Raw genomic sequence first — 13,174 nt, forward strand, 5'->3', positions numbered from 1 at the left:
GTAGCCTAAGGAAATTTCTCATGATTTCTGCAAGAAGTGCAGGTTATCTTTTTGCAAATTACAGAAAATTGAATCTGTCATTAGACCAGATAGGAAGAGGACCGTAGGAGACATTAAATAGACAGCTAACCATCAACGAACATCAAGTGACAGGACAGAATCACGATAGTAAGTTATATCCTTGTGCATTTGTTTTCACACCCCTCTTCCTTTCACATTGTGTGACAACCAGCACAGTCCACCCTTCAGATTTCTCCATACTGACATCAAGGTACTTTTGCCATAATTGGATGAGTTGTCCCATAGCCAAGGCAAGCAACAGCTTCAGACAGTCATACTTACAGAATCATACCTTTTAACAAATGTCCCAGACTCTTCCAGCATCATCCCCCGGTACGTTCTGCTCCACTGGCAAAAGGGTCCCACCACAGGTTGCAGCACACTGTTGCGAGGGAGTGTACCCGGGAGTACTCAACATTGACTCTAGGCCCCATGAAGTATGGCATCAGGTCAAAAACACGGGTAAGGAAACTGCCCACTGATCACTCTCTCAGATGCTCAATCAGTACTTCATATTGAGCACCACTTGGAAGAAGCACTGACAGTAGCACGGGTACCGAATGTAGTCTGGATGGGGGAGCTCAATACCCACTCTCATGAAAAGTGACTTTGTATCATCACCAATAACCGAGCAGGCTGGGACCTGAAGTAAAAAGCTGCCAAACTTGATGAGTTACTGAAGTGCATTTTGTGAATAGTGCACACTGCAGCCACTGTGCACCAATGGTAGATGGAGCGGGTGGTCAAGTGATAAATAGGATGCCAATCAATGTTTTGGATGGTTTTGAGTTTTTTTGAATTTTATGGTTGCATTTATCCAGGCAAGTAGCTAGGTTATGGGGCATCAGGGGGTGATTTACACACTGGAGAACACCTAGTCTCTGACCTACCCTTGTAGCCACAGTATTTATGTGACTGAGCTAGTTAGGTTTCTGTTTGATGGTGACCCCAAGGATGTTGGGAGGATTCAGCATTGGTTATGCGGTTGAATCTATTGGCACTGGTGTAACATGAACTTTACCTACAGCGTATCAGCCAAAGCTTGAATATTGTCCCAGCCTTGCTGCATAGCCTGCTTCAGTATCTGAAAAGTTTCAAATGGAACTAAAGACAGTCCAATCACCAGTGAACATTCCTGATGTTCTGATTGATGTGTTATGTTGGTCTAACATCAACTGTAACTGGATGCAGTAAAACGAGAAACAGGCTTCGACACAGGAGATGGTCCAACACTGTTTTATTGAACCTGTTGATTGCTGTACATAATCTGCTGTGGGTTGACACTCTATTAACCTAACTGATAACCTCCTACTGGCTTGACCAGACTAGCTCTCTAACACATGGGGATGATGTTCATTGGCCTGTGCACTGCGACTATCTCCCTAGCCGTGTCCTGTGAGAGAGAGAGAGCCTTATCGTGGTGGCGTCCTGTCTGGTGATTAGTTGTTGTCTCTTGTGTGTTCATTGGTTATCCTGTGTGTCAATCACTGCCTGTCTGCATCTCATGATATACATGAGTAGATATTATGACATTGATGGAGGGAATGCCATTGGTGAAGCCGCCGAAGATGCTTGGGCCTAGGACACTACCCTGAGGAATTTGTACAACAATGTCCTCAATCTGAAATGATTGGCTTCCAGCAAACACAGCCAACTTCTTTTTTGCTTGGTATGACTCCGGTCAGTGGAGAGTTTCCCCCCTGATTCCGATAGACTTAAATTTTATTAGAGCTCCTTGATGTCACACTTGATCAAATGCTGCCTTGATGTCAAAGGAAGTCAATCACGCCTCAACTCTTGAGTTTAGTTTTTTCACCTAAGTTTGAGGCAAGGCTCTAACGAGTTCAGGTGGGTCCTGGCGGAACCCAAACTGAGCATCAGTGATCAGGTTATTGCTGTTAAAGTGCCACTTGATAACATTGTCAATGACCCCCTTCCATCATCTTGCTGATGATCAAGTGTAGACTGATGTGATGGTAATTGGCCACATTGGATTTGTCCTGCTTTTTGTGGATAGACCACACCTGGGCAATTTTGTTTGTAGTTGGTAGATGCCAGTGTACTGGAGTAGCAAGACTCGTTCTAGACCGCAATTTTTAAGTACATTTTCTGGGACGTTGTCAGGGCCCATAGCCTTCACTCTATCCAGTGTGCTCTGTAATTTTCTGATATCACGCGGAGTGAATTAAATGGCTTGAAGACCGTCATTTGTGATGTTGGAACCTTAGGAGGAGGCTGAGATGGTAACACTTCTGACTGAAGATGATTGCAAATGCTTCAGCCTCGTAGTCTGGGCTCAGGAATTAAGAATGGGGATATTCATGGAGTATACTCCCATTAGTCGTTTAATTTTCCACTATCATTCGTGACTGGATGTGGGGGGGCATTAATTGCCCATACCTAATTTCCCTTCAACTGGCTATATTCTCAGGCCATTTCAGAGGGTAGTGAAGAGTCAACCACATTGTTGTGGATCTTGAGTTACATGTAGGGCAGACCAGGTGAGGATGGCAGATTTCCTTCCCTAAAAAACATTTGTGAACCGGATGGGTTTTTATGACAATCAACAATGGTTTCATGGTCATTGTTAGACCTTTAATTCCAGTTATTTATTGGGTCCCCAGAGTATTGCCCTGGATCTGTGGATTACTAGTGCAGTGAAAATACCACGGCTCCACTGCCTCTGACTCCCCAGAGACTGTAAACCATTAATCTGATAAACTGGTTGTGGGGTTGCTTAGCTTTATCTATATTTGTCTTTATCTTACTGCTTGTCATGATATGCAGACACACACATATGATATACAGGCAAGCAGCTAATGGACACAGAGAACAGGACATGACCAATAAGCAGGCAGGACACTCAGGGGTGGGATCTGACTATAAAAGACACGAGGCACTCACACTCCGCCTCTTTCCACTGATGAACATCTAGAGAGTCAGTCAAGGGTGTTGTTACAATCTCACACCTCCACCGTGTGGCTAAGAGCTAGTCTGGGTCAGTCAGACAGAGTAACCACATTTAAGGTAGCAGAGTCGAACTCAGAGAACTGTGCTAACTGTGCTATTAGTTCAATAAACCTGATTGAACTAACTTCAAGGTCTGGAGTACCTTTCTGATCTAAGTTGCATCCTGTTGCAGCCAGTGTTAGACCAGTATACCTAACACGACACTGCTCAGCACGGACATAATCATGTGTAGTTTGGTTGAATTGGTATCCATGTGGCCTCTCACACCAAGAATATAGGACAAGGCAGAAGGACAAGAGCAGCAGGCCCATTGAAATGCTATCACCTGCAATTTCTCCACCAAGTCATACATCATCCTGACTTGGAAAAATGTCACCATTCCTGGGCCATCATCGCTAGGTCAAATCCTGGAAGTTCCTTCCTCACAGCACTGTGGGCGTGCCTACATCACATGGACTGCAGAAGTTCAAGAGATGGCTCAAAACTACCTTCTCAAGGACAATTAGGAATGAACAACAGATACTGATATTAAATGATGAATAGCCTTGGTTCACAGTGGAGCCACGTGCTGAAGGAGAAAGAAGGTTTGAGTTTCGGAAAAAGGGAGATCGCTTACGTTCAATGCAGCGGCATCCCATTCTCAGACATCGGGCATATGCTTCTAATGACGACTCGCTGGAAAACTGGTCTCCAGTCAGATACCTGGAAGAGATGAAGAGCGTTTCAGACCTTCAGTCACGGTGACTGTCACAAATAATGGCCCCCAATAATTACAGGGAGGGCGTGGGTGGGGGTGGGAATTTCTCAAAAATCCCAAGAATGTGGGCAAAATGCAGATTTAACAGCAGGGTCTCATTATCATTTATTTACTCCATATCCCACCTAGCAACTGGCCAGGTTGATAGGCTAGCTGCTTTATGGGTGGAGGCTGCGGTTGTTAAGGATAGTCCCAAGTAACCAGGAAAGATTGGGGGTGGATGAATGGTGTCAGTCCATCATTCAGGATGGGGTATGGGCACAGATTGAGAACAATTGTGGGGCAGAATGCAAGGATTGTGGGCTTGGGATGGCTGACTGCAGGAAATAATCCTGCTCCTCCTGGCTCACAAGCAGGGCTGGAAATGGCACTTTTACCTGCATTATCCATCTGCTCCTGTCTCCATTTTGCTGCCTGGATCAGTGAGGCCTGGAAAACGCAGCTGGCCAGTGTTAAATTTAAATCAGATTCCCAACTGAACTTATTATAATGAGGTGTCCTGCCTCTCAAGGGCAAAGCGAAGACACATCATGTAACCAACCATTTAACTGCTGACAGCCTTTCCCCCAAAATATCACGCCTCTTGTTGGGCGCGGGGGGGCGGGGGGAATTGAAATTTCCTCCAGTGTTTCAGTGTTTCTTTACTGGTTGGAACAATTAAAGTAAAATGTATTATAATGCACATTAATTCAACATTCCACATCAGGGTTAACCCACCAGTGAGAGGCAGTGAGTGGAGGCACAAACTCACGCACAGCTTGCAGAGGGAAAATAGGGGAGAAGGTCACCTCCAAGTTACTGCGTCTTATGCTCTGGTAGCTGTTTGCAAACCAGCAAGGTTGATCACATGCCTGTCTTGCCAGACAGAGATGTGCAAATGATGGTGAGGAAGATAGGAAACCATAGGAAAACTTGACAATATCACGATTGTTAAATTTACCAACTGTCCACTGATAGTTTGTGAGGGCAGGAAGAACTGAAGACAAACACTCAGCTCAGTGGTTCTTCCCCTCCACTATTATGAATCCACATCACCAAACAGTCTTAAATTAACATTCACAGTGACTGGACTCATGTCTTTGATTCCACACACTGTAACTCCTCAACCTTTATGTTGAACTCATTGTGGCATTTAGGGAAAGACTGCAAATCAGATGGGCCTCCAACCTACTCCCACAGTCTAATCTTCGGGCAAATGTCCAAGTGTGGCAGAGGTTCCAGGACCACTCCTTACCTACACCCACCCCTTCCCTCTGTTCTTCAACCGCATTTAGGCCAAAAACAAGATACAACATTGAGGTTCAGCAGGATGTTCTGTGATTTCCTTCCTATACTGTGCGGAGTTAGTTGATCTCATGGGGTGGAGTAGATAAAGCTAAGACTCAGAATTTCAGAGAGTGAAAAATGCAGTCAGAAATCACACTCTTGATCACTGGAAATACAGGGTTAGACCTGACTATAATTGAACAACCTGCCAGAACTCAACGTCTGATCTTATCCATGGAGAATAACTAACTGATTAAGGTATCAGAGAGCGGCTGTCACATCTGGCATCTTAACCCAGTGTAAGTTAGTGTCTTCAGGAGAGGAGGAAAGTTAAGGGTAATATCAACATTGATTGTGCACACTTAACAAAAGACTGAACAGAGCTTTACTTAACGTGTTGTGTGATGACGAGATCCAGTAATATGAAAGGGGATAGTTCATTTCCTCCAAAGTCACATGTTCAAACCTTGAATCCAGAATCATGTTCTCTTTAGAGAACAGATAGGCCAAGAACTAGAAGACAAGCGAGACAGATGAATTTTCATTTGTGAATAATAATTTTATTATATTTTCGATTTTGAAACCATATTTCATTGAGAATGAGAGGAAGGGTTAAGGTCAATAGTGCACAATTCTGTCATGATTGAGCAGAGAAAGAAATCAAGTCGATAAGTGGGAGCGGGTAAGGCTGAGTTTGGCTCTAACAAACCTGTAAATTGCTGACCTAGGTAGGTAGGGAACTATATATGTGAATTTTGAGAAAGAAAATCAGCTAGATTCAGAGGTGCTGTGACAGAATCTGATTTTGACAGAGAAGAGTAACAGAATAGATGGCACTATATTTGAGGGAAGAATAAGAAAGAAGGTGTAAATATTAAATAGTGAGTACAGATGTGTGTAATTTTCCTCTTTGCTTTCTTAAGCCTGTTGGGCCACACTCATAATGTGGGTATTGGAGGACCACTCTTATAGATCAGCTAATGCTCGTCAGCCATTTCTTTTGAGCTGCGTCAGTTGCAATTCTTCCCTCCTTCTACATTGAGAAGGTCCAACCATCTTTAAGATGGAATGCCACTTGAGGAATATTGGGCGTGATTCTCCGAGCCCCGCGCCGGGCCGGAGAATCGCAGCAATGGTGCCACGAGCGGCCACGCGGAAAAAGCAGAGTTCCGCCGGAGCGTTTCACCCCTGGTCGCTGCCGGCGGGAAGACTGAAGAAGGGGCAGGGAAAAGCACTCCTTCACCGGGGGGGGGGGGGGGGGGGGGGGGGGCCTCCAATGGGGTCTGGCCCATCAATTGGTGGGCCCCGATCGCGGGCCAGACCCCATTGGAGGCCCCCCACGGTGAAGGAGCGCTTTTCCCCGCCCCAAGGGCCGCCTCGCCGACCCTTTGCGCAGTGTTCCTGCCGGCAGCGACCAGGGGTGAACGGCTCCAGCGGGACTCTGCTTTGTCCGTGCGGCCGATTGGCCCATCCCGGCCCCGCCGATTACAGTGGCCCACGGCGCGTCAAGTGCACCGGCGCAAATGGTGCCGATTCTCCGCACGTCGGGGCGTCATGGCACAGTTGCAGCGATTCTCTGGCCCGGCGCGAGGCTCGGAGAATCACACCCAAGATTCCTCAAGTGGCATTCCATCTTAAAGATGGTTGGACCTTCTCAATGTAGAAGGAGGGAAGAATTGCAACTGACGCAGCTCAAAAGAAATGGCTGACGAGCATTAGCTGATCTATAGGAGCGGTCCTCCAATACCCACGTTATGAGTGTGGCCCAACAGGCTTAAGAAAGCAAAGAGGAAAATTACACACATCTGTACTCACTATTTAATGTTTAAGCCTTCTTTCTTATTCTTCCCTCAAATATAGTGCCATCTATTCTGTTACTCTTCTCTGTCAAAATCAGATTCTGTCATAGCACCTCTGAATCTAGCTGATTCGGTGGGCCGGCCTCTCCCCCCCCCCGGGCCTACTTTGTTGCGCGGCTGGGCCGGCCCATGACCCCCACACCATGTTGCGTAGGGGCCGGCGCGCTGAAGAAGTTCCCCGTGCATGCGCAGGTTGGCGCGGCCCAACTGAGCATGCACGGGTTGGCGCAGCGCCCATTTGGCGCCGGGAAGGGAGGCTGGAGCAGCGTGAACCGCTCCAGCGTCGTGCTGGCCCCATGTGGGGACAGAATCGGTCAACCCCGCGCCCGTCTCGTGCCATCGTGAAACGCGATGGCGCTCACGACGGCGTGAACACTTAGTCTCCATTTTGGTGAATCGGACCCGCCCCCCCAGAGGATTGGACCAGACTCCTACTATGCAGCGGTATATTGAGTCGGATCTTAAAATCAACACCTTATGCCAAGACTCTTCCTGTAATCGCCATTTCTGATTCTTCCCTGAAGAAATGTAATAAATTAAAATTTTACACAGGTCTTTCACCTATGATTTCAAAACATTGAGCACTTGAGTTGCAGTATAAAGGATATAAGTTTTTCTCTGATTTCCTCTTAGTCAGCCTTAGTTACCTGCTGGAGGCCAAACTGGAACCTTGCCAGGTTTCCCACCTCATTTCCTCAAGTGAACAAGCTTTAAATTTTAAATAAACTATTGTTGAAGTTGAGCCATTTGTCATGTCTAAAAGTGGGCCCAAGCTGTACCACAATATATCACAAATTAAGACCATTTCACTTGAAGCTTACTGAGAATGAGTGGAATCAGGCAAAGGTATATCTACCTCATCCAGTTGTAAAGCAGGGTCTGATATCTCCCGCAAGGGGTCTTTGAAGTAGTTAAAGATGCATTCCCGAACTTTGTTCGTGTCATTTGCCCAGCTTTCCTAAGGAAATAGCAGTCATACCAATTAAGTGAATCTGACGAGCTATCAGTACACAAAATTAAATAAAAGCAAGATGAGCATAGAATTTAGATGAATTTAACTTCTTCCCATTCACTTCTATTGCCGAGATTGTTGTACACCAACGGCTGCTATCTAACGGCCCCGTTGACCGTGGGCACAAATCCTGTTACTGCTGCGAGCGGCCAAAAGCGGGATTTGACCAGCGAGATCTCAGTTTAAGGATCTGGGATGGTCGAAGGCATGGACACCAATGGTGAGTGAAGGAAGCGTGGGGGATTCACACATGTACAGAGCTGGAACAAAGCAGAGTTCTCTGACCCTCTGCCAGTGATATAATCAAGTTCACGCACTTTTATTTCTATACATTTTAATAAACGAACATAATTACCAGCTGTGATGCCATAATGTCCACCCATGCCCTATCCTCCCACCCACCTGGCATGAAGCCACTCCAGCACGAATCGCGGCTGCCGTTCAAAAATGAAAACCAGTCATAATGACCACGCTGGGGGCGCACAATAAGGTATGACCCGCAGGACTCTGGGAGGCTCGATTTGGGGCGTTCCCCTGATGTGGGGTAGGGGAAAGGAAAAATGTGAAAGGGGGGGGGGGCAATCCTAGGTGGTGGGGAGCGAGGGGGGGGGGATTGTCCCAATACTGGGGACACTGGGTTGGGTCAGAGCCTGTGAATGGGGATGAGGGCGGTGCCACTGACAGGAAATGAAAATGAAAATCGCTTATTGTCACGAGTTCAATGAAGTTACTGTGAAAAGCCCTTAGTCGCCACATTCCAGCGCCTGTTCGGGGAGACTGGTGCGGGACAGGGATGGGAGGGCTGTATTGAGGCATTGGAGGGAAAGGGGCCTTGTTTGTGATGGAGTTGTGATGGGTAGGTTGGGGTTACCCAATATTTTCATTGTGGTGGGTTGGGTTCCCCGATCTCAGCATTGTGTGTGTGTGTATGTGGGGGGGGGGGGGGGGGGGGGTTGAGGCTTACGTGTAACTTTGAGATTGGGGCACTCTTTAAGAATGGCCCCCTGATCTCAGAATTCTGGCTTTGCTGCCGCGTGTAGGCCTCACCACTGCTGCTGGCTGTGTGATCGTGTGACCTCTGAAATTGCTCACTCTGTTTAACCAGGGTGACAAAAGGCATCTGTGATGTTTCACACAGCTTCTCTCACCTGATCCAGCACCCTGTGCAATTTGGGGAAAATTCCCCCCCATGGTTTTTCCTCTTCAGCTTCCACAGTACATGATGCTAACATTCCTTCACATTCATTTTACTATATTCATTTCAGTGAGCTACCCCTTTACTGCCAATAAGTAGAAATCCAAAAGTCCAAACTACTTTGCATTCAATCTCAATCACTAAACTTTCAATCGCTCAAATCCTTTGCTCGTGACTTCCATAACAGATTTTAATTTTAGGTCCTGCCCCTGAATCCAAACTCTGCCAGTTTCGGTGGGTGGGTGCAGGGAAATGGGGGCAGGTTCTAATGTGCACACCAGTGGTTCAGAGAGGCGACTGCACATGTTAAAGTGCTGCTGCCTCAGTCACACCTAATTCTGACCAATGTGCTGCCCAAAACACGACTTGTGCGCTGCGTACGCTTTTGGAGAAAGCTGCCGCTGTTCTTTGGAGAGGTACGGTACGCTTTTAGATATGATCCCAGGTCACCATTGGGAGAGATCAGGTATGAGGGTCATGGGGTTAGAGAGGTATAGATTGGCATAGAGGGCATGAGGGGCCATGAGGGGTGGATGGAGGGGCATGAAGCATGGGTTGGCATGGTGTGGGTCAAGGGTGTGAGGGGTGAGGGATGTTATATTCATATTTTGAGCACTGAGACAGCTTTGCACCCAGATTGCCTCCACATCTGGCAGCCTCACTGTATTCTTTCCAAGGTGGCCCTCTATATCTCCCATTTTTTACCCAGCAATGCTCCCCCGACAAAGTGAAAATCAAAACTTCTGGGGCACATTTTCCTGGTTGGGCTTTGTGGAGCTGGGAGTTGTCCCGACAGTGCTCTCCTGAAACAAATGCAAAACAATTCAAGCCTTTGTCTCCCCACCTATTTGAAAGCACTGCTACCTTTCTAAATAAAGTTTTAATTATCAGTCCCCATGACTCATTCTTTGGCTTGCAATCAACCTTTAGTGTGACTACATTCCTGTGAAGTGGTTTGGCAGGTTTTGTTACATGAAAGATGTTACATGAATTCAGGTTATTGCTGATTTGAAGAAGTTACTTTTTAAAATTCACTTTTTACGGGATGTGGGCTTCGCAGTCTAGGTCAGCATTTGTTGCCCATCCCTAATTGCCCTTGAGAAGGTGATGGTGAGCTGCCTTTTTGAACCGCTGCAGTCCATGTGGTGTAGGTACACCCACTGTGCCGTTAGGGAGGGAGTTCCGGGATTTTGACCCAGATACAGTGAAGGAGCAGGAATATATTTCCAAGTCAGATGTTGAGTGACTTGGAGGGGGACTTCCATGTAATGGTGTTTCCCATGTGTCTGCTGCCCTTGTCCTTCTAGATGGTTGTGGGCATGGGTTTGGAAGGTACTGCCTAAGGAGCCTTGGTGAGATCCCGCAGTGCATCTTGTAGATGGTACACACTGAAGCTACTGTGCGTCGCTGATGGAATGAATGCTTGTGGAAGGGGTGCCAATCAAGCGGGCTGCTTCATCCTGGATGGTGTCAAGCTTCTTGAGTGCTGTTGTAGCTGCACTCATCCAGGCAAGTGGAGAGTATTCCATCACACTCCTGACTTGTGCCTTTAGAATGGTGGACATGTTTGGGGAGTCAGGAGGTGAGTTACTCACCACAGGATTCCTAGCCTCTCATCTGCTCTTGTAGCCACAGTATTTATATGGTTGGGTCCAGCTCAGTTTCTGATCAATGGTAACCCCCAGGATGTTGATAGTGGGAGATTCAGTGATGGTAATGCCATTGAATGTCAAGGGCGATGGTTTGATTCTCTCTTGTTGGAGATGGTCATTACCTGGTACTTGTGTGGCGCAAACTTTACTTGCCACTTGTCAGCCAAGCCTGGATATTGTCCCGATCTTGCTGCATTTGCACATGGACTGCCTCAGTGTCTAAGGAGTCGTGAATGGTGCTGAATATTGTGCAGTCAGCAGCGAACATCCTTACATCTGACCTTAGGTTGAAAGAAATTGCTGATTTGGTGACTCTGCTAAAGACTCGAAAGGATTGAAAGTAATGTCCTTCTCAGGACCTCAGAGTGTCACAAAGCACTTTACACCCAGGAAAGAGTCACCTTGGCTTTGGTTTCAGTTTGCCTACCTTCTGATCGTATTGTAGAAACTTCTGGAAGTCATACAGCGAAACTTGACACAGCTCAGGCCTCTCCACATTCCTGCACGCAACAAAATAAATATTTAAACAACTGTCAAATTTAAGCAGGATTTTTCATTAGAGGCGTGATTATTTGATGTGCTCAGGATCTGTAAGTAAATCGATAAATGGTTTTGTTCGAAGTGCAGTGAGTGTTGCTTGGGGTTAGTGCACCATCCATTAACCAGCTGTTAGACCTGGGACTGAGTAATGCATTTCTTCATCGGCGTTACCTTTTGTTGATTTGTTTACTTTATTTTCAATGGATTTACGGGGTTGGGCTCACAATCTGAACTGACATTTTTCATACAGCTAAACAATATTTGTACCTCAAAATAATCAGAGTATTAGCGAATGGTGCAGCACGGAAGCATCACTATTGTTCTTCATTGTGTCTTTGTCAACACTAGCCTGGACTGTACCCATCGCTCTTGGCTGGCCTCTACCTTCTATAAATTGGAGGTCATCCAAAATACTGTTGTCTATGCCCTAACTTGCACCAAGTCTTGTTGACTCACCATTCCTGTTCTCTCCCATGTCCATTTGTTTCTACCTGCCCGTCACCTTCCTGCCCACCTCCCATTTTACTGTGGGCGGTGGACACCAGGAGTTAACCTCGGACAATTTACTCAGGCAAGAGGGGGAGGGAGAGGGCAGCACGGTGGCGCAGTGGCTTAGCCCTGCTGCCTCACGGCGCCGAGGTCCCAGGTTCGATCCCGGCTCTGGGTCACTGTCCGTGTGGAGTTTGCACATTCTCCCCGTGTCTGCGTGGGTTTCGCCCCCACAACCCAAAGATGTGCAGACTAGGTGGATTGGCCAAACTAAATTGCCCCTTAATTGGAAAAAAATGAATTGGGTACTCTAAATTTAAAAAAGAAAGAGGGGGAGAGAGACCTCTTTTAGGGTTCACAGTGCCATTGGAGGAGGAGGTCCCCCAAGATCATAAGTCATGTCCTCGCTTTAACCCCGCCTCCCATCCTGGTCTCACAAACCCAGAGCCCCACCCCCCCACCCTGGCTCACAATCCCCTCAACCTCCTCACTCGGGTCCGATACCCTACCCAAATATTTCTGCTGGGATGGTGGGCTCTCAAACGATTTTCCATTGGGGGGGGGGGTTGTGGAGGATACGGCAGCTGGTAAAACCTTGCTCCTTGCTTTCAAATCCCTCCACGGCCTCACAACTCCCTGTTTCTACAGTCTCCGCCAGTCCGACAACTGAGACACCTGCGTCGTCCAATTCTGGCATCTTGCACATCATCAATTTTAAGAGCCCCGCCTATGGTGGACGTACCTTCAGTTGCTATGTTCCAAAGCTCCGGACTTCTCTCCCTAAACCATTTCACCTCTCTAGGCTGCTTTTCTCCTTTAAGTGCCTCCTTAAAAAAATACTTACTTAACCAAGCTTTTGGTTATCTGCCCTAACATCTCCTTTTGCTGTTCGGTGTCAAGATCTTGTTTGATAATTGTGTGACATACCTTGGCAGATATCACGGCATTAAAGGCAGTGTAGAAATACATGGAGTTGTTGTTGGTCTTGCTTGGCTCTTTGGTAAAGCTATCCAACAATCCCACTCTTTCCCCATGGCCTTGTAAATCCTTTTCTTTCAAGTATTTATTGAAAACTCTTTAGATGTTGCTATTAAATTTGCATCCACCACCCTTCCAGACAGTACATTGCAGATCACAACAACTCGCTGCAGGAAAAATTGTTTCCTCGTGATGCCTTCTGCCTCTGCTTGCTGACTCTTCTGTCACTGCAGGGTGGTACAATGGCACAGTGGTTAGCACTGCAACTTCATGCCAGGGACCCAGGTTCGATTCCGACCTTGGGTGACTGTCTGTGTGTGGAGTTTGCACATTCTCCCCATGTGTGCGTGGGTTTCTTTCGGGTGCTCCGGTTTCCTCCCACAGTCCAAAGATGTG

The 13,174-nt window shown here is 47.0% G+C and overlaps 1 protein-coding gene across 2 annotated transcripts in view; it reads right to left on the minus strand.

Annotated features, from left to right (window-relative positions):
• The window catches only part of LOC119972316 (1-phosphatidylinositol 4,5-bisphosphate phosphodiesterase gamma-1-like), a 296,119-nt gene that overhangs the window by 90,010 nt on the left and 192,935 nt on the right, over positions 1-13,174 (minus strand). For both annotated transcript variants that reach the window (XM_038808825.1, XM_038808824.1), the window contains exons 8-11: positions 11,199-11,271; positions 7,769-7,870; positions 5,448-5,566; positions 3,647-3,732 (exon numbers count right to left, since the gene is read on the minus strand). In XM_038808825.1, coding sequence (XP_038664753.1) covers positions 3,647-3,732; positions 5,448-5,566; positions 7,769-7,870; positions 11,199-11,271 — 380 coding nt within the window. The remainder of the gene's footprint in view (positions 1-3,646; positions 3,733-5,447; positions 5,567-7,768; positions 7,871-11,198; positions 11,272-13,174) is intronic.

Source organism: Scyliorhinus canicula, chromosome 10, assembly GCF_902713615.1.
Source record: "Scyliorhinus canicula chromosome 10, sScyCan1.1, whole genome shotgun sequence".
In the NCBI taxonomy this organism is placed as follows: Eukaryota; Metazoa; Chordata; class Chondrichthyes; order Carcharhiniformes; family Scyliorhinidae; genus Scyliorhinus; species Scyliorhinus canicula.